The following is a 26,566-nucleotide window of genomic DNA, read 5'->3' on the forward strand; positions in this document are numbered from 1 at the left end:
CCTTGTCCATTTTCGTCCAAATTATTGATATAGGCGACAAACAAAAATGCATCCAGTACCAACCTCCAAAAGACACAAGTTTCTACCATCATTCTGTGCTTCTCATCATCAAACCAACTGTGTATCGAATTAGTCAGCTCTCCCTGGATTCCATGCAATCTAACTTTACAAAGCAGAGCACAATACTGATTTTGTAATTTCACAATATGTTACATAGAAACACAGAAATTTACAGTACATTAAAGGCTCTTCAGCCCACAATGTTGTGCTAACCATGTAACCTACTCTAGAAACTACCTAGAATTTCCCTGCTGCATAGCCCTCTATTTTTTTAAGCTCCATGTACCTTTCTAAGAATCTCTTAAAAGACCCTATTGTAACCGCCTCTACCACCTTCACTGGCAGTGCATTCCATGCACACACCACTCTGTGTGGAACAACTTACCTCTGACATCACCCTTCTACCTGCTTCCAAGCACCTTATAACTATGCCACCTCGTGTTAGCCGTTTCAGCCCTGGGAAAAAGCCTCAGGCTATTCACACAATCATCTTATACACCTCTGTCAGGTCACTTCTCATCCTCTGTCTCTCCAAGGGGAAAAGGCTAAGTTTACGCAACCTATTCTCATAAGGCATGCTCTTCAATCCAGGCAACATCCTTGCAAATCTCCTCTGCACTCTTTCTATAGTATCCACATCCTTCCTGTAGTGAGGTGACCAGAATTAAACACAGTTCTCCAAGTGGGATCTAACTAAGGTCTTACATAGCTAAAACATTACCTCAGGGCTCTTGAACTCAATCCCACAGTTGATGAAGGCCAACACACCATACGCCTTCTTAACAACACCGTCAACCTGCGCAGCAGCTTTAAGTGTCCTATGGACACAGACCCCAACATCTCGCTGATCCTCCACACTGTCAAGAGTCTTACCATTAATATTATATTCTGTCTTCAAATTTGACCTACCAAAATGAACCACTTCACACTTGTCAAGTCTTAGATTTTCAGCAAAATCTTCCCTCCCACCGCCAACTAAGTATAATTCACACTTTTTCTTGTTACAATATTAAAAGATAGCTACATAAAAGATGATGGTGGCAAATTTGGCTGTAGTATAACAAAGTAGGTTTGAAGTGATGGGCAATTAATGTGTGCCCATTCAGTTGAAAAACACAGCAAACCAAACTGGTAAATCTGCAGATGCTGGAATTTTAAGCAACGCACACAAAAAATGCTGGTGAACGCAGCAGGCCAGGCAGCATCTGTAGGAGGAGGTACAGTTGACGTTTCGGGCCGAGACCCTTCATCATGGCTAACTGAACGTTCAGTCATCACCTTATATTGTGGTGATTGCATGCCATTATCTGGAATTGGCAAGAAACTGAATCTCATGCACAACTTCAGTCAGAATTTCCTTTGACTGTCATGTGAAAAGGCAATAAAACAACCACTGCCTATGAAATGGCAGAAAGAGAAGCTGACAGTTAATCTCACCAGGCCTCTTCAGAGTCAACTGGCCAAAGGCCATAAAAATTTGTTATGCTCTTGATATTCAGAAGTATTCAAAAACTATCAAAATACATTTGAAAAATGTTAACAATATTCTGACAGCAGAACTGAGGGTGTATATTCTGACCTATTTCATTCAATCATAAAAATAATTCACTTACACAGTTTACTTCAGAGATTGTCTTTTTTGCTCGAACCGCTTTTATTGACTGTGTGGTACTCAACTTCTGTGGTTCCACATGCATTTCTCCATTTTGTCGTAAACCATTCCCTTGTACCTAATAGCAAAAGCCAAATAATTTACACTATAAATATTGCTATTATATACAGAAATTAAAATTTTGTAGGGTTAAATTTTCAGGAGAATGTCCTCTTTCAAGTACAGGTTCAAAGAACCAGGTTAGACTGATGTTCTAAAACAAAATCAGCAAGTTTTACTTCCAATTCTAGAAGTTAAAATTGGCCTTTATATCACCAAGATATATTTGAGATCAAGTATTTACTTCCCTGAATTTGAGTAACTTTCATTGCATTTCTCCAAAATAATATGAACAGATATAACTACTCTCTTAAACAAACTGTTAAAATGTAACAGATGTGAAAATGATTTCACATCTTTATTGCGAAGGAGAGGCACTGTAAACTGTTAAAGTTCTGTCTTGTCAGGCATATAAATCCTCTCAATTTCTGTCTTGGAGAATAGAAGAGATGGCATCCAATGGATTCAAGTGTGAAAGACCAGACAAACATTGTGTAACAATAAAAGTTTTTCATTTGATGAACCAACAGAACATCTCACTATGAATGAATTCATGATGCTATAATTTTAAGGCTCTAAACTGGACCACAATGCCGAGAAGTAACATAAAACTTAATATGGAAGAGGGGAAATAGATTTTAAAAAATTAGAAATATAACACACTGACCGGCTCTTTTCCAACTTTTGTCCTTTTGTCTGAAACATCCAGCTCTGCTGCCTTTGCTACCAATTGCTTTATCTAAAAGATAAAGAGATCTTTAAGGCAAATACAAAATTGATATCATTGAATTGAATTTATTACTTATATCCTTCATATACATGAGCAGTAAAAATCTTTATGTTATGCCTCCGTCTAAATGTGCAATTTATAGTAATTTATAATAAATATGTACAACAGGATAGTCAATATAACATAGAAATACAGTTGTGTCAGCATGAATTAAGCAGTCTGATGGCCTGGTGGAAGAAGCTGTCCCAGAGCCTGTTGGTCCTGGCTTTTGTGCTGCAGTACCGTTTCCTGGATGGTAGCAGCTGGAACAGTTTGTGGTTGGGGTGACTGGGTCCCCAATGATCCTTCAGGCCCTTTTTACACACCTGTCTTTGTAAATGTCCTGAATAGTGGGAAGTTCACATCTACAGATGCACTGGGGTGTCTGCACCACTCTCTGCAGAGTCCTGCAATTGAGTGAAGTGCAGTTCCCGTATCAGGCAGTGATGCAGCCAGTCAGGATGTTCTGAATTGTGCCCCTATTGAAAGTTCTTAGTATTTGGGGGCCCATAGCAAACTTCTTCAACCGTCTGAGGTGAAAGAGGTACGTAATGGTCTGGTTTTGTTGTAAGGTATGAAGGAATGGATTTCACTGAACATTTAGAACTACCCTAACTTTTCTGGAGGGATCCGTAAGTAAAGACAACACCATGGTTCTTCAACCAATCAAACAAATACGGTGAGAGGAACACAAATGATAAAACAGACTTTAAAAAAAAAATTAGATATATTTAAGCCATTCTATAGGAAACTGAATAAAGATCAGAATAAATATGGAAATAAAGAAGAGTTAAAGAACTAAGGACAGTATAGTAATGCAGCTGGCAGAGCTACTGCTTCACAGCTTCAGTGACCAAGGTTCAGTTCTGCTCTACTTGTGACTGCATAGGTTCCCCCTTAATGCTCCAGTTTCCTTCCACACCCCAGAGGAGTATGGCTTGATGAATTAACTGACCATAGTTAATTGTTCCTAATGTGTAAACAAGTGGTAGAATCTATGATGCAGTTGATGGCAATGTAGGGTGATTAGTATAAAAATGCGTCTTTGATCGAGCAGATTCATTGAGCTGAAGGGCCTGTTTCTGTGCAATTTTCTATGATTCTAGGATACTTAGAAACATAGAAACATAGAAAATAGGTGCAGGAGTAGGCCATTCGGCCCTTCGAGCCTGCACCGCCATTTATTATGATCATGGCTGATCATCCAACTCAGAACCCAGCCTTCCCTCCATACCCCCTGACCCCTGTAGCCACAAGGGCCATATCTAACTTCCTTTTAAACATAGCTAATGAACTGGCCTCAACAGTTTGCTGTGGCAGAGAATTCCACAGATTCACCACTCTCTGTGTGAAGAAGTTTTTCCTAACCTCGGTCCTAAAAGGCTTCCCCTCTATCCTCAAACTGTGACCCCTCGTTCTAGACCTCCCCAACATCGGGAACAATCTTCCTGCATCTAGCCTGTCCAATCCCTTTAGGATCTTATACGTTTCAATCAGATCCCCCCTCAATCTTCTAAATTCCAACGAGTACAAGCCCAGTTCATCCAGTCTTTCTTCATATGAAAGACCTGCCATCCCAGGAATCAATCTGGTGAACCTTCTTTGTACTCCCTCTATGGCAAAGATGTCTTTCCTCAGATTAGGGGACCAAAACTGCACACAATACTCCAGGTGTGGTCTCACCAAGGCCTTGTACAACTGCAGTAGTACCTCCCTGCTCCTGTACTCGAATCCTCTCGCTATAAATGCCAGCATACCGTTCGCCTTTTTCACCGCCTGCTGTACCTGCATGCCCACTTTCAATGACTGGTGTATAATGACACCCAGGTCTCGTTGCACCTCCCCTTTTCCTAATCGGCCACCATTCAGATAATAATCTGTTTTCCTATTTTTGCCACCAAAGTGGATAACTTCACATTTATCCACATTAAATTGCATCTGCCATGAGTTTGCCCACTCACCCAACCTATCCAAGTCACCCTGCATCCTCTTAGCATCCTCCTCACTGCTAACACTGCCACCCAGCTTCGTGTCATCCGCAAACTTGGAGATGCTGCATTTAATTCCCTCATCCAAGTCATTAATATATATTGTAAACAACTGGGGTCCCAGCACTGAGCCTTGCGGTACCCCACTAGTCACCGCCTGCCATTCTGAAAAGGTCCCGTTTATTCCCACTCTTTGCTTCCTGTCTGCTAACCAATTCTCCACCCACACCAATACCTTACCCCCAATACCGTGTGCTTTAAGTTTGCACACTAATCTCCTATGTGGGACCTTGTCAAAAGCCTTTTGAAAATCCAAATATACCACATCCACTGGTTCTCCCCTATCCACTCTACTAGTTACATCCTCAAAAAATTCTATGAGATTCGTCAGACATGATTTTCCTTTCACAAATCCATGCTGACTTTGTCCGATCATTTCACCGCTTTCCAAATGTGCTGTTATCACATCCTTGATAACTGACTCCAGCAGTTTCCCCACCACCGACGTTAGGCTAACCGGCCTATAATTCCCCGGTTTCTCTCTCCCTCCTTTTTTAAAAAGTGGGGTTACATTAGCCACCCTCCAATCCTCAGGAACTAGTCCAGAATCTAACGAGTTTTGAAAAATTATCACTAATGCATCCACTATTTCTTGGGCCACTTCCTTAAGCACTCTGGGATGCAGACCATCTGGCCCTGGGAATTTATCTGCCTTCAATCCCTTCAATTTACCTAACACCACTTCCCTACTAACATGTATTTCGCTCAGTTCCTCCATCTCACTGGACCCTCTGTCCCTTACTATTTCTGGAAGATTATTTATGTCCTCCTTAGTGAAGACAGAACCAAAGTAATTATTCAATTGGTCTGCCATGTCCTTGCTCCCCATAATCAATTCACCTGTTTCTGTTTGCAGGGGACCTACATTTGTCTTTATCAGTCTTTTCCTTTTTACATATCTATAAAAGCTTTTACAGTCCGTTTTTATGTTCTCTGCCAGTTTTCTCTCATAATCTTTTTTCCCCTTCCTAATTAAGCCCTTTGTCCTCCTCTGCTGAACTCTGAATTTCTCCCAGTCCTCAGGTGAGCCACTTTCTCTGGCTAATTTGTATGCTACTTCTTTGGAATTGATACTATCCCTAATTTCTCTTGTCAGCCACGGGTGCACTACCTTCCTTGATTTATTCTTTTGCCAAACTGGGATGAACAATTGTTGTAGTTCATCCATGCAACCTTTAAATGCCTGCCATTGCATATCCACCGTCAATCCTTGAAGTGTCATTTGCCAGTCTATCTTAGCTAATTCATGTCTCATACCTTCAAAGTTACCCCTCTTTAAGTTCAGAACCTTTGTTTCTGAATTAACTACGTCACTCTCCATGTTAATGAAGAATTCCACCATATTATGGTCACTCTTACCCAAGGGGCCTCTCACGACAAGATCGCTAATTAACCCTTCCTCATTGCTCAAAACCCAGTCCAGAATAGCCTGCTCTCTAGTCGGTTCCTCGACATGTTGGTTCAAAAAACCATCCCGCATACATTCCAAGAAATCCTCTTCCTCAGCACCTTTACCAATTTGGTTCACCCAGTCTACATGTAGATTGAAGTCACCCATTATAACTGCTGTTCCTTTATTGCACACATTTCTAATTTCCTGTTTAATACCATCTCCGACCTCACTACTACTGTTAGGTGGCCTGTACACAACTCCCACCAGCGTCTTCTGCCCCTTAGTGTTACGCAGCTCTACCCATATCGATTCCACATCTTCCCGGCTTATGTCCAGTTAATTCAGAAACAAAGGTTCTGAACTTAAAGAGGGGTAACTTTGAAGGTATGAGACATGAATTAGCTAAGATAGACTGGCAAATGACACTTTGATAATACACAGCATTGATTTTCTTCAGAGGGAATGAGACTATACAAATGTACAATTATATTTTCAGGACTAGTGAGGTTGTTCGGGGAATAATAATTTATTAGTACTCATCTGCATCTGAATGAATTACCCGTAACTTTTTTCAGCTGCTTACTTGCGGAAGTACTGCACAAGTACTACACCTTTGTGTTATTACAGTGATACCACTGCATAACATATTGCTCATCATATTTACCCTACAATTAGTATTATCACAGCAAAATCTGGAACACTAACAAAGACTTAACTATTTACTAATCAAATGAAATGTGACAAGAATGAAATTTCACTCCAAATGAAGTTAAATTTTCTGTCCTATCACAAGTTTGCAGTTTTTATTTTGGAGCATCACCAGGTCACAGATAAAATCTACTAATGACTGTACATAACTGCCAATTTAAGTACAAAATTATTTAGAGGCTCTCAAAGCATACTCCAATAAATTATATTAAAATGTGTCTGTCATTCTTCAAATTAATACAGTAAGTTATCCTATGATAACTATGTGTCGGTGTTTCAGTGGAGTAAAGGAAATTACAGTGGCATGAGAGAGGAACTGGCCAAAGTTGACTGGAAAGAGACACTGGCGGGAAAGACGGCAGAGCAGCAGTGGCTGGAGTTTATGCGAAAAATGAGGAATGTGCAAGACAGGTATATTCCAAAAAAGAAGAAATTTTCGAGTGGAAAAAGGATGCAACCGTGGTTGACAAGAGAAGTCAAAGCCAAAGTTAAAGCAAAGGAGAAGGCATACAAAGAAGCAAAAATTAGTGGGAAGACAGAGGATTGGGAAGTTTTTAAAACCTTACAAAGGGAAACCAAGAAGGTCATTAAGAGAGAAAAGATTAACTATGAAAGGAAACTAGCAAATAATATCAAAGAGGATACTAAAAGCTTTTTCAAGTATATAAAGAGTAAAAGACAGGTGAGAGTAGATATAGGACCGATAGAAAATGATACTGGAGAAATTGTAATGGGAGATGAGGAGATGGCAGAGGAACTGAACAAGTATTTTGCATCAGAATTCACTGAGGAAGACAGCAGGATACTGGACACTCAAGGGTGGCAGGGAAGAGAAGTGTGCGCAGTCACAATTACGACAGAGAAAGTACTCAGGAAGCTGAATAGGCTAAAGGTCGATAAATCTCCTGGACCAGATGGAATGCACCCTTGTGTTCTGAAGGAAGTAGCTGTGGAGATTGCGGAGGCATTAGCGATGATCTTTCAAAAGTCGATAGATTCTGGCATGGTTCCGGAAGACTGGAAGATTGCAAATGTCACTCCGCTATTTAAGAAGGGGGCAAGGAAGCAAAAAGGAAATTATAGACCTGTTAGCTTGACGTCGGTGGTTGGGAAGTTGTTGGAGTCGATTGTCAAGGATGAGGTTACAGAGTACTTGGAGGCATATGACAAGATAGGCAGAACTCAGCATGGATTCCTTAAAGGAAAATCCTGCCTGACAAACCTATTACAATTTTTTGAGGAAATTACCAGTAGGCTAGACAAGGGAGATGCAGTGGATGTTGTATATTTGGATTTTCAGAAGGCCTTTGACAAGGTGCCACACATGAGGCTGCTTAACAAGATAAGAGCCCATGGAATTACAGGAAAGTTACATACGTGGATAGAGCGTTGGCTGATTGGCAGGAAACAGAGAGTGGGAATAAAGGGATCCTATTCTGGTTGGCTGCTGGTTACCAGTGGTGTTCCACAGGGATCAGTGTTGGGGCCGCTTTTTTTTACATTGTACATCAACGATTTGGATTATGGAATAGATGGCTTTGTGGCTAAGTTTGCTGACTATATGAAGATAGGTGGAGGGGCCGGTAGTGCCGAGGAAACGGAGAGTCTGCACAGAGACTTGGATAGATTGGAAGAATGGGCAGAGAAGTGGCAAATGAAGTACAATGCTGGAAAGTGTATGGTTATGCACTTTGGCAGAAAAAATAAACGGGCAGACTATTATTTAAATGGGGAAAGAATTCAAAGTTCTGAGATGCAACGGGACTTGGGAGTCCTCGTACAGGATTCCCTTAAAGTTAACCTCCAGGTTGAGTCGGTAGTGAAGAAGGCGAATGCAATGTTGGCATTCATTTCTAGAGGAATAGAGTATAGGAGCAGGGATGTGATGTTGAGGCTCTATAAGGCGCTGGTGAGAACTCACTTGGAGTACTGTGGGCAGTTTTGGTCTCCTTATTTAAGAAAAGATGTGCTGACGTTGGAGAGGGTACAGAGAAGATTCACTAGAATGATTCCGGGAATGAGAGGGTTAACATATGAGGAACGTTTTTCCGCTCTTGGACTGTATTCCTTGGAGTTTAGAAGAATGAGGGGAGACCTCATAGAAACATTTCGAATGTTAAAAGGCATGGACAGAGTGGATGTGGCAAAGTTGTTTCCCATGATGGGGGAGTCTAGTACGAGAGGGCATGACTTCAGGATTGAAGGGTGCCCTTTCAGAACAGAAATGCGAAAAAATTTTTTTAGTCAGAGGGTGGTGAACCTATGGAATTTGTTGCCACGGGCAGCAGTGGAGGCCAAGTCATTGGGTGTATTTAAGGCAGAGATTGATAGGTATCTGAGTAGCCAGGGCATCAAAGGTTATGGTGAGAAGGCGGGGCAGTGGGACTAAATAGGATAAAATGGATCAGCTCATGATAAAATGGTGGAGCAGACTCGATGGGCCGAATGGCCTACTTCTGCTCCTTTGTCTTATGGTCTTATGATTGTAATGCTTTACAAAGGAACATTAACCATGAGCCTGAAAAATCTCTTCTTTCCCTTGGTGTAACTAATCCAGACACAAGTGATAAAACATTTGAAGGCACTCTGATACCTAGTACAGATATCCCCTTAATGGCCACAAAATGTGGTCACCATGCACATTATATATTTTACAAATAAGCATAAATATGAAACATTCTTTTTGTTGATTTGTCAAAAGAATTAATACCTCTTTCTCTGAAGGACCAAATGATTGCTCACTAGGCGTGTATTTCTGGAGTATCGGCTGAGCTGTCAGTAATGAAATACACCAAACAGGTTGCTTATTTTCCAACTAAATATGTGTCAATATATAAAATATTTCATGTAACCTTTTAATGTTTATGACACTTAACTCAAAATTAGAAATGAAAGCTTTTTGACCCATATTCCAATTCCCAGTTTTATCACAAAATCTAGATTGTCCTTTTGCTCTGGCAAATTAAGTTTTATAATCATTCCTTTTTGCTGACAAATACATAAATCCGCTAATTTGACTTTGCCATAAATTCCTCCATATATTTGCAACATTTCAACATATAGAACACAAAAATTAAGATTTCTTCTGTATGTAAAATTAGAATTATTTCTTAAAAGGTACATTTCTTGCATAGGATGAATATTTTTAATCAAGATCCTGAAGTTCACCATTGATCAAAAAAATAAGTAGACCAGCCACATAAATTAAGTCAGTCAAAGTCTGAGCATTCTCTGGGAAATAATTTATCTCCCAATTCTGGAAAGTTTTCCAACCATCTGCAAAGCACACTAAAAATAGGAAAGCTCCGTTTGCCTGCATGAATGAAGTTCCAAAATGTCCAATAATGGAAGCACTATTGTGGAGAAAGCAATAGACTTAAACGGCATCCCATCGACCACCCAAAATAATTATTTACTTGTATGTGTGGCTATAGTGTACAATACATGCAATAAGTGCATTACAGGTATTTGGAATATGGAAATTCACCTTTATGCAATTAAAAATCACTACAAAAATCTAAGATATGGAATAAATATTCTTTCCTATAGACTTTATATGAAAATTTGAAACTTATCAGAAATGTTCATACCAGTAGTATTTTGGTGGTTTGGAATGCCAGCCATTACAGAGTTTCTGCCCTGTACCAAATGAAATTACAGATGATTAACACACTAATTGCAAAACGAAAATGACAGCATGTACACATGCTTGTGAAATCTTAAACATCCCTGTAAGCCACTAGAAAGTTGCTTCCAATCTCTTATAAGTATTCTTGACAAGCTCTAAATCAACAGCATTTAATGACATTTCTATTCTCATTATATTTGTTTCTCGTAGAGCTTTTTGGTTTACAGATATCAAACATTCCAAAATAAATTACAAGTAGTTAGTAAGCAAAAAGAACTTACACTTTTGATGGACCTGACTTCTTCAAATTCCTGTTGTGAAGTTTCATTTTCCTCATTTAGCATGTTCTCTTTCTTCAGCTGTTCCATTGTCTCTTTCTCTGTGGTGACCCGCACTTTTATCATATGGAATGGAGTGAGCACATCGCCAACTTTAAAATGGACTGGCGTTCCCTCAAACCACATAGCATCACACTCACCTTTTTTAAACCCCGGAGGCTGATAGTCAGGAGGAGTCACTGTTATTTAAAAATACATGAATCAGGGAAACTAATCTGAAATGGATTTATTATTAAACTGCTTGGATGATATTTGGTGAGAACGTAAAAAGAATTAGGGTTAATGAGTGTTCCCTGCTAATCTTTATAAACGAGCTGACAATTAGAGGAATACAGGTATTATTAATAAAGAAATCTGACATAAAACAAACTGCTGAAAATGCACAAGATAAACAATAAAGTGAGGAAACATTATGATGTCTTACTGTAGGCATGTTCATTAAGGAGAACTGAACCACTAATTTGTATCAACTAAACAAGTTAAACAGAAATATTATTATATTATGCTCTGGGGTGTTTTTAGGGATTGAAGTCTCCACTGAGGTGAGCAAAACAACATAATACCTGGCATCAAAATACTTTTACTGCTACTCATTCACTATCATTTACCTCCCTATCCTCTTTTTTTCTCTCAGTGCTCGAGCTCTGAAAGCAACTAAAAGTCCATGCACACATTCTTTATTCAAAACCACTATTTCCTTGTCAACTACTAGTTTTCAGGTACACCCCTTTTAGAAAGAACAATGCATCTTCACCTCTCCTCATCATGATGCATTTTTGTCTTTTTTAAAATGGTTTCCATGATGGCTTGAAGTCTGATGCCATACACAGCTCCTCAGAAATGAAGTTACCCTTGCCTAATGCAGCAACGTTCAGGCATAAGCTAATAAGTTCTGCTGTAGATTATCTATTTGTAATATTAACAATTTTTTTTTCTGTACACTATCATTATCTTATCTGCTAGGCATATCCTACAAATATGATTTGCATTTCACAGCTTTTATATGTTCCTTTGTTTGCAACTGGGTCAAGTTGCCATGTGATGTGTGCAAAAAAACACCCACAAAGTATTATAAATCTCCTTACAGAAACACAGTATGAATATGAAGCTGTCAATATATAGAAAATAAATAGGAATAAAACAACTCTGAAACCAGTAAATTCAACTTACCTTCATCATAATAGAAGAGTTTCATTGTCAAAGACACATCATTAGGAAGTATCTCCAGGCTCTGCATCAAGACAAATAGCTTACGGATGAGCAGTATGGAGGCTTTCTTTGTATCTTGAAAGCTTACTTCTGTTCCAATATGTTTGTTTTGGCTGTATAAATTCAAGAAAATGTGAAGAATTTTCTTGCTACCTATGGCATATTTCCTGTACTAATCCCAGCAATTAACATTTTGTGGCAGAAAAAAAACATTCAGAAACCATTACCTAATATTTCTTGCTATTAATGCAACTATTAAAGATCACTTCCCAAACAATTACATTACACTTTTGGACTTTAATGAAAAATCATGAATCAGGGGGCCGGCTGGTGGCACAATGACATCGGCGCCGGACCTGGGAGAAGAGGTTCCCGGGTTTGAAACCAGTCCGGTCCACTCCCGAGTACGCTTTCCATCCATGCCGGGTTGAGTGTTGAGATCGCAACTCGACCTCGTAAAATAAAGGGAAAAATACTGTGAAAATGTCTGTGTGAGGAGTGGAGCGCCACGCAGTCTCTCTCTCGCTCCACGCCTTGTAAAAGCCACGAAAAAGACATCATCACAAACGCACAAACGTGCACGTATACACACGCAGATGCACAGAGTTGCACGCACACACCAAAAAAAAAATCATGTATCACATCATTTAACCATACAGATCTAGAGCTTAGATCATATTTTTACATAAAGACAGCAACGTCAGAGAACCTTGGATATCAGAATCAGAATCAGGTTTATTTATCACCGGCATGAGACGTGAAATTTGTTAACTGAGCAGCAGCAGTTCAATGCAATACATAATCTAGCAGAGAGAGAAAAGAATAATAATAATAAATGAAAGAAAACATAATAAATAAACAAGTAAATCAATCATGTTTATTGAATAAAAACAATGTTTAAAAACAGAAATACTGTATATTTTAAAAAGTGAGGTAGTGTCCAAAGCTTCAATGTCCATTTAGGAATCGGATGGCAGAGGGGAAGAAGCTGTTCCTGAATCGCTGAGTGTGTGCCTTCAGGCTTCTTTATACTCTATACATTATTGTCGCCAAACAATTGATACTAGAACATACAATCATCACAGCGATATTTCATTCTGCGCTTCCTGCTCCCTGGATTACAAATATCAAGTATTAAAAATATTTAAAATAGTAAAAATTAGTAAATATTAAAAAGTTAAATTATAAATCATAAATAGAAAATAGAAAAATGGAAAGTAAGGTAGTGCAAAAAAACCGACAGGTCTGGATATTTGGAGGGTACGGCCCAGATCTGGGTCCGGATCCGTTCAGCAGTCTTATCACAGTTGGAAAGAAGCTGTTCCCATATCTGGCCATACAAGTCTTCAAGCTCCTGAGCCTTCTCCCGGAGGGAAGAGGGACGAAGTGTGTTGGCTGGGTGGGTCGTGTCCTTGATTATCCTGGCAGCACTGCTCCGACAGCGTGCAGTGTAAAGTGAGTCCAAGGACGGAAGAGTGGTTTGTGTGATGTGCTGCGCCATGTTCACGATCTTCTGCAGCTTCTTTCGGTCTTGGACAGGACAACTTCCATACCAGGTTGTGATGCACCCTAGAAGAATGCTTTCTACAGTGCATCTATAAAAATTAGTGAGGGTTTTAGGGGACAGGCCGAGTTTTCTTTAGTTTTCTCAGGAAGTAAAGGCGCTGGTGGGCCTTCTTGGCAGTGAACCTTCTGTACCTCCTACCTGATGGTAACAATGAGAAAAGGGCATACCCTGGGTGCTGGAGGTCCTTAATAATGGACGCTGCCTTTCTGAGACACCGCTCCCTAAAGATGTCCTGAGTACGTTGTAGGCTAGTGCCCAAGCTGGAGCTGACTAGATTTGCAACCTTCTGTAGTTCCTTTCGGTCCTGTGCAGTAGCCCCTCCATACCACACAATGATGCAGCCTGTCAGAATGCTCTCCTCGGTACAACTATAGAAGTTTTTGAGTGTATTTGTTGACATGCCAAATCTCTTCAAACTCCTAATAAAGTATAGCCATGGTCTTGCCTTCTTTATGACTACATCAATATGTTGGGACCAGGTTAGATCCTCAGAGATCTTGATGCCCAGGAACTGAGGTTGAGTGCCAGGCTGCTGCTGCGGCACCATTCCACTAGTTGGCATATCTCACTCCTGTACGCCCTCTCATCACCACCTGAGATTCTACCAATAATGGTTGTATCGTCAGCAAATTTGTAGATGGTATTTGAGCCATGCCTAGCCACATAGTCATGTGCATACAGAGAGTAGAGCGGTGGGCTAAGCACACACACCTGAAGTGCGCCAGTGTTGATCGTCAGCGAGGAGGATATGTTATCACCAATCCACACAGACTATGGTCTTCCGGTTAGGAAGCTGAGGGTCCAATTGCAAAGGGAGGTACAGAGGCCCAGGTTCTGCAACAATCAGGATTGTGGGAATGATGTCAAAAGAGTTGGTGAATTTAGCCAAGAAGGTAAAAGAAATGTATTTAAGATTTAGGAAGTTAACATTAGAATTCTTGAGCATTATAAAGAAGCCAGAAAAGAACTCAAGGGAATCAGAAAAGCTAGGGCAGTGGTCCCCAACCTCTGGGCCGTGGACCGATACATTGCCGCGAAGAATAAAGTGGTGTGGCGGTAGTCGGAACGCACCCAGCACATCTTTAAGAAAAAAGCCGAAGTAAACAAGCTAACTAATTAGGTGCCGCCTGGCACGTAATTAATTAGCTTGTTTATTTCAGCTTTTTTCTTAAAGATGTGCTGGGTGCGTTCCGACTACCGCCGCACCACTGCATTCTTCGCGGCAATGTATCGGTCCGTGGCCCAGAGGTTGGGGACCACTGAGCTAGGGGGTGGGAGTGTGGCACTTAAAAGCCCTTGGCAAGAAGGATTAAAGAGAATCCCAAGGCAATCAACACATACATCAACAACAAGGAGTTAACTAGGAACAAGTAGGACCATTCAAGGATAAAAGGTGGAAACGTGTGTTTCAAGGTGGAACGTGTGGGTGAGGTCTTGAATGAGTATTTTGCATTCGTACTTCCCAAGGAAAAAGACATGGAGGATAGGGAGATCAGTGTGGAGCATACTAATTTTCCTGAGAATTTTAAAATAAAGTGAAATAGTGTGAGGTATCCTAAAGAGCAAGATCTGATGGGATATAGACCCCAGGTTATTAAGAGAGGCAAGAGATGAAGTTGCTGGGGACTTGTCGTCTCTTCCCATACGAGAGGTCCCGGAAGAATAGCAAGTAGATAATGTTGTTCCATTATTCAAGAAGGGAAGCAGGAATAGTCCTGGAAACTATAGACCAGTAAGTTTCACCTCAGTGGTAGGGTAGTTAGAAGAGAGGGTTTCTAGTAGTAGGACATGAGAAATTGGAAAAAACATGGCCTAATTAGAGCCAGACAGCATACAGTTCTGCAGGGCAAGCCATGTCTTACTAACTTGATTAAGTTTTTTGAGGAGTTGACAAAAGTGGATGTTGTCTACATGAATTTTAGTAAGACGTTTGATAAGATCCCGCATGGGAAGTTCAATAGAAGATTAAAATGCATGGGATACACAGTAAACTGGCCACTCCAATTTAGAATTGGTTTGCATGTAGAAGACAGAGAATAGTGCTCAATAGGATTTATTCTAACAGGATGTTTGTAACTGGTGGTGCTCCACAGGAACTGTACTCAAACCTCTGCTGTTTTTGATATACTGTATATAAATGACCTGGATGAAAATGTGGATGGATGTATGAGTAGGTTTGTAGATGAAAGCTGGTGGAGTTGCGGATAGCATAAAAGACAAGCAAAAGATTAAGCAGGATAAAGATTAGTTGGAAATATAGGCAGTAAATTGGCAGATGAAGTTTAACCTCGCCAAATGTGAAAGGCTGCATCTTGGGAGATGAAATGTACAGAGACATACACTATTAATGGCAAGACCCTTAACAGAGTGATGACCAGAGGGATATTGGGGTCCAAGGTCATAGCTCCCTGAAAAGGGCTACATGAGTTGATAAAGTGGTAAACAAGGCATACTACATGCATTCCTTTTTAAGTAGATGAAATGAGTTCAAGAGTTGGGAAGTTGCAGCTTTATAAAACTATAGGTAGACAGCATCTGGAGTATTGCATTCAGTTCTGGCAGCCTCATTATAGGAAGGATGTCAAGGTTTTGGAAATGGGGTAGAAGTAATTTACCTGGTTGCTATCTGGGTTAGAGAGCATGTGTTATAAGGAGAGGTTGGACAAACCTGGGTTATTTTCTCCGTAGCAGTGGAGGATGAAGGGAGATCTGATAGAAGTTTATAAGATTATGAGAGGTATAGATAGACAGCCAGGATTGAAATGCCTATTCCTAGAGGACTTGCATTTAAGGTGGGGGGGGGGGGTTAAGTTCAAAAGGAGAAGTGTGGGCAGTTTTTTAAAAAACATAGAGTGGAGGGGGCTTGGAATGAACTGCCTTGGGTGGTGGTAAGAGCAAATACAATAGGGCTTTTAGATAGGTACATGAATGTACAGGGAATAAAAGGATATGGGCATTGTGAGGGCAAAAGGGATTAGTTTTGTTGGACCTTTGATTACTAATTTAATTAGTTTAGTATAGCATTGTGGCTGAAGGGCCTATTCCTATGTTATACTATTCTTGCTCTTTATTCTATATTCAAATCTATGCTACAAAATTAGCTCTATTTCAGATTCTCAAATGTGAATGCTGAATTGGGTGGACACAGTTCTGGTGAGAGGGAGAAAAAGGTGTGATTACCACTATTCAATTGGGTAGAAAGTTGTGTTTACCTTGGGCAAGGCATTTGGAAGAATATATATTGGCTATGATGTGGGAATGGTGCATATTCGCCAGAATATCAGAGCTAAGGTTGTAATTTACACAGAAGAGGCTCATGCTCCATCAAGTATTGATGAAGGATTGATCTCATAGAAAGATCATAACAATTAAACAAAGAGCGGGTTACAGGGAGACTATCTCCTCTGATAATGCATAGTTTATTACCTTAAGATATCCAGCTTTGGTCCATCTGCAGTGTACTTGAACTTAAACTGGTAAGACTCTATTATACTCTGTAAGTACATATATGATTAAGTTGAGGTATAGGCAAATTTCATCCATATTTATAAAATTGTATTACATAAATATTTTACCAGGTATAAATCCTTACATTTGGATCCTCCGGATCTCTATGAACCTATAAAAATATCAAATTTACAATATTTATAACATACTCATTTTCATTCAGTATGCAAGCATTTTTTCCCTACTGAACTAGCACAGACTCTCCTATTTTATAATTCACCTCCCTCTCTCCAGAACGTAGTGACATAAGCCAAAGTGTAAATCTCTCTACTCCTTATGCAAATGATCATTCTCCCTGAAAGAGCTCAAATGCTGGTCAACCATTATTGGTAACTCCTGACAATCACACTTATCCACGAGAAATAAGCAAGGATGGAAGTTCCAAGTTTGTTAACTGATTCCAGTTTCATTATTTCCAATGTTCATAGTTTTGTCTTTGACTGCAATGATATTGATCAGCCAATCAATTGGGAAGACAATGGCAAATATAATTTGACTTCAATAAGAATGAGGTGACACATTTTGTGGAATCAAGTATGGTAGATTATATACTATGAAACCATGGTAGGGCACCAGGATATACTGAGGAACAAAGCAACCTTGGTGTACAAGTCCAAAGGATTCCTAAAAGTGACAGCAGAGATAGATAGGGTGATGGATAGGATGCTTGCCTTCATTAGCTTGGGTTTAGAGAATAAAACAGGAATGTCTTGATACAACTTCATAACACAATGGTTAGGCCACAGCTGGAATATTGTGTGTACTTAAGTTGCCGCACTATGTGATGCACTGGAGAGCATGCTGAAAAGATTTGCCAGGAAGTTGTTTGGGATGGTTCAGTTATAAAGAAAAAGTGGCTGGGTTTATTTCCTTCGGAGCAAAGGCTGTTTGTGGAGAACCTGATAGAGATATACAGAATTATGGCAGGCATGGATAGGGTAGGTAGTAAGAAACTTTTTTTTCCTTATTCCTCAAAACATTTAAAAAAAAAACCTGGATGAGTATTTGAATTGTGAAAGCATAGTACGATGTGGACCAAATACTGCCAAGTGAGAGTGCTATAAATTAGCACTAGATATTCAACATATGCATGAGCTACAGGACCTGTTTGTGTTCTGTATAATTCATAACTATTGGAAACTTAATGTGGTGAAATTTCTCATGCAATGGAACCTGCTCATAATTCTTGTGTGCAATTAAGACAAATATTATGTTGATCTTTATTGCAAGAGGATTTGAGTACAGGGGTAGAGACATCTCGCTCCTGAAATTCTGGTGAAATAGATCAAGAATATTTTGTACAGGACTAGACCCCCTATCCAAGGAAAAATATACTTGCAATAGAGGAAGTACAAGGATTCACCAGATTGATTTCTGGGGAAGGGATTTATCACACGAGGACAGGTTAAGTGGACCTGGCCTGTACTGTATTGTCACAAATTAAGGAGAACATCCGATATTCTTGTAGAATCTGAAGGATGGCTGCAAAATTGACATTGCATCAGGATGGAGTGTCAAGAGCCAGGAGTTAATGTTTCAGGACAGAGATGAGTAGAAGTTTCTTCTCCTAGAGTGTAATAAACCTTTGGAAATCACCGAGTATTTTCAGTACTGAGATCAATTGATTTCTAGATATAAAGGAATCAAGAGATATGGAATTGGTGCAAGAAAGGGCATTGAAGTAAAAGTCACAATTTTATTGAATAGTGGAGCAAGGATGAGGGAATTAAATGTCCTACTTCTGCTTCCATTTCTTACATTCTTAAGGTTATATCTGGTGCATGATCAATGAGCCCATTCACTTCATAGTATCTTTACAAATGTTAATAGGAAATATTAAAAAGTCATATGATTTAAATTTAATATTTTTGCAATTATATTTTAATTAAGTATTTTCTGGTAATTTCATTTTTTCTTCTTCAAAGGAACTAACTTTGATTTTCAAAAGTTTCTGAATGTTCCTGAAGTTCAGGGAAATACATATATATTTCATATTTATCACTTTTACAGATAACAAAGCTAGAAGCATGTTTGGTTTTTGCAAAAGGCTTTTTTCAGTGGATTCACATTAAAGCCTTTACTCAATTGCTCAAATGATTTGGTCATAATATCCGTGGTCCTGGTTCCATGCAGGATCTTGCCGATTTGGTCTAGAATATTCTCAGCCAGCCAACTCTGTTTTCTAGATCCATACGAGGTAGATTCTAAACTGTGGAGATTCTGAAAAGAGTGTGGGTGATGGAGCTTATTCAATAAAATCAAATCTGCTAACTCTGACAATACACTCAAAAGAAAGGTGATTTTGGATTTTTCCTGTTGGTGATTTTAATATATTTTCTGCATACTTTCAGTTTTGCCCCACCTAGTACGCAGCAGATGTAAGAACATATACATGGTTGGTTCCTGCCCGCAGACATAATTATCCAATCCCTATGTACTTATTTACTTAATTTTTTCATTTTTTTTATCCCTTTCCCAAATCTTTCCCTTTACTTGTGTTAATTCTCTATTTTCCAAAAAAAAACAACAACAAACATTTAGAGTAGGGGTGCTTACGTTAGCAATATTACTGTGTTGATGAGAAGAGCAATATAAATCAAGCACGAACAAATTGGGATATAAACACCTACAATGGTTGGTATATAGGCTTGTATGCAACATTTTGGACCAGTGGAAATGGTCCAGAAGGGTTGTATGGAAACTATTACCACCATTTTTCTTAACAACTAATTTCATTACTTAGCCTAATAGGTTAGATTTACCACAGTACATAATTATCTATTTAAATGTTTATTTTGCTTTTATATCATCTCAATGTGTACTTAAGAATGTATAAATAATTGTAGTTTTATACATATAAAAAAATGGAAAAGGTTATATGTGTGAAAAAAGTACATGATAATTGTGAACTCCTTATCCAAATAAAAATAAAATTAAAAAAAAAGAAAAGAACATATACATGGTTGGGATGTGTATAGTGGGAACAGGATACGACATGGATGGGAGCACAAGATAATTAAGAGGTACAGTATGGTCTTGAATGTTCCAAGAGTGAGAACTTTGGTCAAGGTATATGGGTGTTGGAAAAGTATGGGAGGAGGAATACAGTAGAGCAATTGGTGGTGACAAGAGTTTGGGGGCAGCAAGAAGAACTGAGGAGATTTACAGGATAGCTTCCTGGGTTGAAGAAACATATTTATTTTTGTGGTCTACAAGTAGTATAAGTTTTTGCCCAAAATGTCCAGAGAAGCCCAACTCTGCAGATTAAGGTTCAAGGAAAGCCTATTTAAAGGGAGGTATGCAGCCACTTGACAAGTTTTCAATTATTATACTATCTCCTCACAACAAATTGAATGGCTGTGAATTTTGAAGTGTGTTAAGCTTAGTTTTGAAATGTTAACATCCCACATAACCGAAACCCTTTTTTTTCTGGTGGTGGTGGGGTGGTAGTTGAGTGAGGAGGTTAAAATTACACCCAGTACTTCATGGATAATCTCTAGTTTAGCTTTGTTTTTGAACAAACAGCTTTCTTATGCAGATCACCATGGTCACAGCCCCACTTGGAAGTTAAAGATCTCATTTGGTGTGAAGTATGATCTTCATGTTGTTCTTGTGTATGCTGCTTATATGATGCTACATGCCAATGATGCTGCTGCAAGTAGGTTTTTCATTCCACCCATATATACAAGTACTTGTACATATGACAATAAACTTGACCTTGAATTGGTACTGAGAAAGGCCTCCATGGTCTTGGTTTACATGGTGTGGGAGATAGGTGTGGTGGGATTATTACCCATGGCTGTCAGTAGGGATTAGTCTCCACTGGAAGTGCTTTCAATAGAAGTGAGAGACCTATTAGCATGCTCAATTTCATTTCACACATTAAGAATGACTACTTGTAGGTAACAAAACAAGAAATCAATATCTTCAAGGGGAAGGTGTATATAGAGAAAGTAAAAAAAAAAGACTTTATACAAAACCTGAAAAACTAATCTAAATTGCAATGGATCACCCTTTCTCAAAAGATGGGAACATGAATATGAAGTTACAATTAGATCGGCCTGATCTTATTAAAAGGTTAAACATGCCAAGTGGCCGAGTCCTAATTCATGTATTAGTGGGTTTATGCAGAGCAGTTTTGAGAGGAAAACATTGGTCATACACAATGCCACAATGGAATAAATATTCTGAAAGTGGACTATTTGTTCTTACATATGGACTATTTGTCTGAAGCAAGTATTTTTTTTGTTTAAAAACCTTCACTCCATTTAAAATTTTGCACTATTGTGAGTAAAAGCCTAACATTTCTGGTTAAAAAATGATAGCTTATCACATTCATAAAGAAATTAAAAGCTTGCATGCATATAAAATTTCTCATTGGTTTCAAAGCACATTATAGCGAATGTTTTTTATTTTTAATTAGCATATTTTTCTTTTGTAGGGAAATGCAGCAGCAAGTTTGAGCATGGGATAATCAGGCACGATCTTACATAAATTAACTGTATATGAGGGAACCAGAATGTACTCAACACCCAATGATTTATCTAAGCTGTAGGTGTTGGCTAAAATAACAGAACTGCACTTTTGAAAAAATATCATTGGAATTTTAAGTCCATTTGAGAGGAGAGATGAGGGTTTTGGTCACCAACTCGGATGAAAGATTTATTAATGTTTTGAAAGTTTAAGCTATCTTTAGTTTTTACAATAATTAGCAATCCTCCTATACATTTTCAACCATTTCGATTCATACTTCATTTACAAAATGTTCATTTTCATGTTTGTGGCCTTTTGAAGAATTACAAGAGTATAATATCTTTATTGTAATCTCAATAATATGTCATGAAATCACACATCTATGAAATCATAAATTCCTGACTTCAAAAATCTTGCATCCAAAAATAAATATGTAAATGTTTAAAAATGTACTTACTCCAAGAATAATTGTTCGTAGCTATTGATATAAAAAGGACATAGTTTGTAAATAATACAAGACAGCATACTTAATGTGCAAGGAATTACAAGGATTTAAAATTATCTTTTATGATCTGAAGTACATATAAAAATGTATATATCTTTATCATAGCTTTATTCTCCAAAACCAAAACATTAATTGGAATACACAAGCTTGTAAAGTATGATTAAGAACATTAGAAGATAATTTTTATTTGACACAAATGGACTTACAAATCTTTTCTCCAAAGCATCAAAACAGCCCAGCATCCTGGAAAATAGAACATTGAAAGATCTGTATACAGCATAGTGGGTGAGGAAATTAATAAGATATGAATATATCAGGTCAATGTTCCACAAATACAGAAAGTTTGCTTGCCGGTTGTTTCAATAAATAGATTTAAATCTTTTTTTAAATTAAAATTACTGAATCTGTTTAAGTGCCCTAAAGTACTCATAATTAATTAAAAACAAAGAAAAATAATCAAACCACTTACTTGCAGTTAACTTTTTAATTAAAAGTTCACTAAACATCTAGCACAAAACTAATTGCCAGATCCAAAGTACATCCACACCTTCAGATCAGGATGTTTATAGAAACCATAGAAAAACTACAGCACAGAAACAGGCCTTTTGGCCCTTCTTGGCTGTGCTGAACCATTTTCTGCCTAGTCCCACTGACCTGCACACGGACCATATCCCTCCATACACCTCCCATCCATGTATCTGTCCAATTTATTCTTAAATGTTAAAAAAGAACCCGCATTTACCACCTCATCTGGCAGCTTATTCCATACTCCCACCACTCTGTGTGAAGAAGCCCCCACTAATGTTTCCTTTAAACCTTTCCCCCCTCACCCTTAACCCACGTCCTCTGGTTTTTTTCTCCCCTTGCCTCAGTGGAAAAAGCCTGCTTGCATTCACTCTATCTACACCCATCATAATTTTATATACTTCTATCAAATCTCCCCTCATTCTTCTACGCTCCAGGGAATAAAGTCCTAACCTATTCAACCTTTCTCTGTAACTGAGCTTCTCAAGTCCCGGCAACATCCTTGTAAACCTTCTCTGTACTCTTTCAACCTTATTAATATCCTTCCTGTAATTTGGTGACCAAAACTGAACACAATACTCCAGATTCGGCCTCACCAATGCCTTATACAACCTCATCATAACATTCCAGCTCTTATACTCAATACTTTGATTAATAAAGGCCAATGTACCAAAAGCTCTCTTTACGACCCTATCTACCTGTGACACCACTTTTAGGGAATTTTGTATCTGTATTCCCAGATCCCTCTGTTCTACTGCACTCCTCAGTGCCTTACCATTAACCCTGTATGTTCTACCTTGGTTTGTCCTTCCAACGTGCAACACCTCACACTTGTCTGTATTAAACTCCATCTGCCATTTTTCAGCCCATTTTTCCAGCTGGTCCAAGTCCCTCTGCAGGCTCTGAAAACCTTCCTCACTGTCTACTACACCTCCAATCTTTGTATCATCAGCAAATTTGCTGATCCAATTTACCACATTATCATCCAGATCATTGATATAGATGACAAATAACAATGGACCCAGCACTGATCCCTGTGGCACACCACTAGTCACAGGCCTCCACTCGGAGAAGCAATTCTCTACTACCACTCTTTGGCTTCTACCATCGAGCCAATGTCTAATCCAATTTACCACTTCTCCATGTATACCAAGCGACTGAATTTTCCTAACTAACCTCCCATGCGGGACCTTGTCAAAGGCCTTACTGAAGTCCATGTAGACAATATCCACTGCCTTCCCTTCATCCACTTTCCTGGTAACCTTGTCGAAAAACTCCAATAGATTGGTCAAACATGACCTACCACGCACAAAGCCATGTTGACTCTCCCTAATAAGTCCCTGTCTATCCAAATGCTTGTAGATTCTGTCTCTTAGTACTCCCTCCAATAACTTACCTACTACCGACGTTAAATTTACCAGCCTATAATTTCCCGGGTTACTTTTCGATCCTTTTTTATGTTACAGTCCTGAACAATGCTGAGACTAATGGTAAAATGGGAAGTTAGGTACTTCCCCTTATTAGGTAGGTACTCAGGCTTATTTCCAACTTCCATATTACAATATGCAGATATGAAAGTAAGAGATGAGCCAAACCATTAGGAGGATGTCATCAGTGTAGCTACTTTGCACTTGAACCACCAACACAAGATAACTACACTTACACCCAGAAACATGATATACATAAGATACTCCACAATGCATTTCCTGTAGATACTATGCTGGTTTAATTTGAAAAACTTGCAGTGAAAGGTTCTGTCCCCTTAACATTTTATATAGACTTTGCTTTATGAACATCATCACTCTGTTTGCAGTACAATTACTCAAAAATGTCATACTTACCATTTTACTACTTTGCTTGCTCCAGGAAACCTACTGTCCTCACGCAATATTTTTACACACATGCCTGAAAAATTATGGTTACATTTATCATCACTTTAAAGTTTAAGAAAATGCTAACAACATTATGAAACAGAAAAATTATGACTTTTTTTAACATGCTGGCATTGGAATAATTTCAAAAATAAATCTCTGTAATTCACATTCACAATAGCCAATTGTTCACAATGTCAAAATAAATTAATTGCAAATCCTAGAAATGTTAAACCTACTAATTCAAAGTATATTTATTAACAAAGTACGTATGCAGTATGCAACCCTGAGATTAATCTTCCCCACCAACATTAAAATTGCAAGCTGGTCACATAAGGATCAAACACTTGAGCTGTGAGGTTCAGCTCAAGTGTTTGATCCTTATGTGACCAGCTTGCAATTTTAATGTTGGTGGGGAAGATTAATCTCAGGGTTGCATACTGCTTGGTAGTTTCAATAGTTTGGCTTTTGTTTCATGCTCTCAGTGACCCACGTTTAGCTCAGCAGCTACAATCCTCACTCGAAGGTTTTAAAAGGCACACTACGTAAGCAGACCTTTCCCAGTCCATAAATATTGCTACTTAGTGAATGGATATTACAATGATGGGTGAAGAGAGAGAAAAGTGTTTAGTGGACCTGGAGAAATTGGTGATCAACAGTCCCTGTAGAGGATTTGTCCTTGTGCACAGAAACCAAGGACTGCAGCCCAACATTTTTGGAAAGAAGCAGCTGTGAAGAATAATACTGCATTTGTTCTGTCAATATCTGCCTGTATTTTGGGGATTCAGCAATGCAGATGAATTCTGTGCGTACTTTGGCTAGTCTGGGAACTGGAGTCTAGATGAGGTATCCTTTGTTGAGTATGAGTTTGAGTGATCTCTCAGTGCACGAGTGAGCAGAAGACTGAGAGATGTGATATAGATCAGCTACCACATCCTGGAATTGAGAGTCACCCAAAGCCATTCAAGGTTGTGCTTTCATTTAAGAAACTGGTAAAACAAAGTTATTAAACAAAATAAAACAAAGAATTTTTTTAAAGTTATCTTTCACACGACTGATATGGAAAACCAGGCTTGGACAAATTTTGAATATTGCAGGTGTATTGACAACATTTGGAGATTTAATCAGATACAAAAATGAAAGGGCCAACAAAAATATCTTCAGAAAGTTAGGGGAAATTTTCCCAATAGTTACTAACACATCCAGAAGTAGCTAGTGTATAGTTGTACTCTAGATTAAGCAGCTAGTCAACTGCATAGCATTGTTATCTTTTGAAGGAATTTTTAGGCTAGATTCTTACGTACAAAAATAACTTGCATCTTCAAAATACTTTAATTCTAATGGCCAAAAGGCATTTCAGAAGTATAACCTGGCAACAATGAATGCCAAGATAAAGAAGGAAGTTTGCCATTGCTTGGATCTATGAACTGAAGCACAACCTAGAATGGCTTTACAACATTTTTAGGTGCAGATACAAGAAAAAAAACAGAGGCAGATCCTTTTCATTGAAAAAACAAATGGTTTTCATTGCAATGCACTTATCTAAACACCATATGGGAACAGGGTAGAGAAATATTGGTGGCAAATTTATTGAAATTGTCTATGGATAAGTATCATAAAACCATAAGACAAAGGAGCAGAAGTCGGCCATTCGGCCTATCGAGTCTGTTCCGCCATTTTATCATGAGCTGATCCATTCTCCCATTTAGTCCCACTCCCCCGCCTTCTCACCATAACCTTTGATGCCCTGGCTACTCAGATACCTATCAATCTCTGCCTTAAATACACCCAATGACTTGGCCTCCACTGCCGCCCGTGGCAACAAATTCCATAGATTCACCAACCTCTGGCTAAAAAAAAATTCTTTGCATCTCTGTTCTGAATGGGCGCCCTTCAATCCTTAAGTCATGCCCTCTCGTACTAGACACCCCATCATGGGAAACAACTTTGCCACATCCACTCTGTCCATGCCTTTCAACATTCAGAATGTTTCTATGAGGTCCCCCCGCCGCCATTCTTCTAAGCTCCAAGGAATACAGTCCAAGAGCGGACAAACGTTCCTCATATGTTAACCCTCTCATTCCTGGAATCATTCTAGTGAATCTTCTCTGTACCCTTTCCAACGTCAGCACATCCTTTCTTAAATAAGGAGACCAAAACTGCCCACGGTACTCCAAGTGAGGTCTCACCAGCACCTTATAGAGCCTCAACATCACATCCATGCTCCTATACTCTATTCCTCTAGAAATGAATG

At 38.8% G+C, this 26,566-nt stretch overlaps 1 protein-coding gene across 1 annotated transcript in view; it reads right to left on the reverse strand.

Annotated features, from left to right (window-relative positions):
- Window positions 1-26,566, reverse strand: part of LOC134355208 (HORMA domain-containing protein 1-like) — a 49,544-nt gene that overhangs the window by 3,391 nt on the left and 19,587 nt on the right. The window contains exons 4-14 of the mRNA XM_063064989.1: window positions 24,283-24,346; window positions 22,123-22,159; window positions 21,869-21,889; window positions 17,024-17,050; window positions 16,858-16,925; window positions 11,826-11,977; window positions 10,599-10,834; window positions 10,280-10,328; window positions 9,400-9,461; window positions 2,439-2,510; window positions 1,674-1,790 (exon numbers count right to left, since the gene is read on the reverse strand). Coding sequence (XP_062921059.1) covers window positions 1,674-1,790; window positions 2,439-2,510; window positions 9,400-9,461; window positions 10,280-10,328; window positions 10,599-10,834; window positions 11,826-11,977; window positions 16,858-16,925; window positions 17,024-17,050; window positions 21,869-21,889; window positions 22,123-22,159; window positions 24,283-24,346 — 905 coding nt within the window. The remainder of the gene's footprint in view (window positions 1-1,673; window positions 1,791-2,438; window positions 2,511-9,399; window positions 9,462-10,279; window positions 10,329-10,598; window positions 10,835-11,825; window positions 11,978-16,857; window positions 16,926-17,023; window positions 17,051-21,868; window positions 21,890-22,122; window positions 22,160-24,282; window positions 24,347-26,566) is intronic.

This window comes from Mobula hypostoma, chromosome 12 (assembly GCF_963921235.1).
Source record: "Mobula hypostoma chromosome 12, sMobHyp1.1, whole genome shotgun sequence".
Taxonomy (NCBI): Eukaryota; Metazoa; Chordata; class Chondrichthyes; order Myliobatiformes; family Myliobatidae; genus Mobula; species Mobula hypostoma.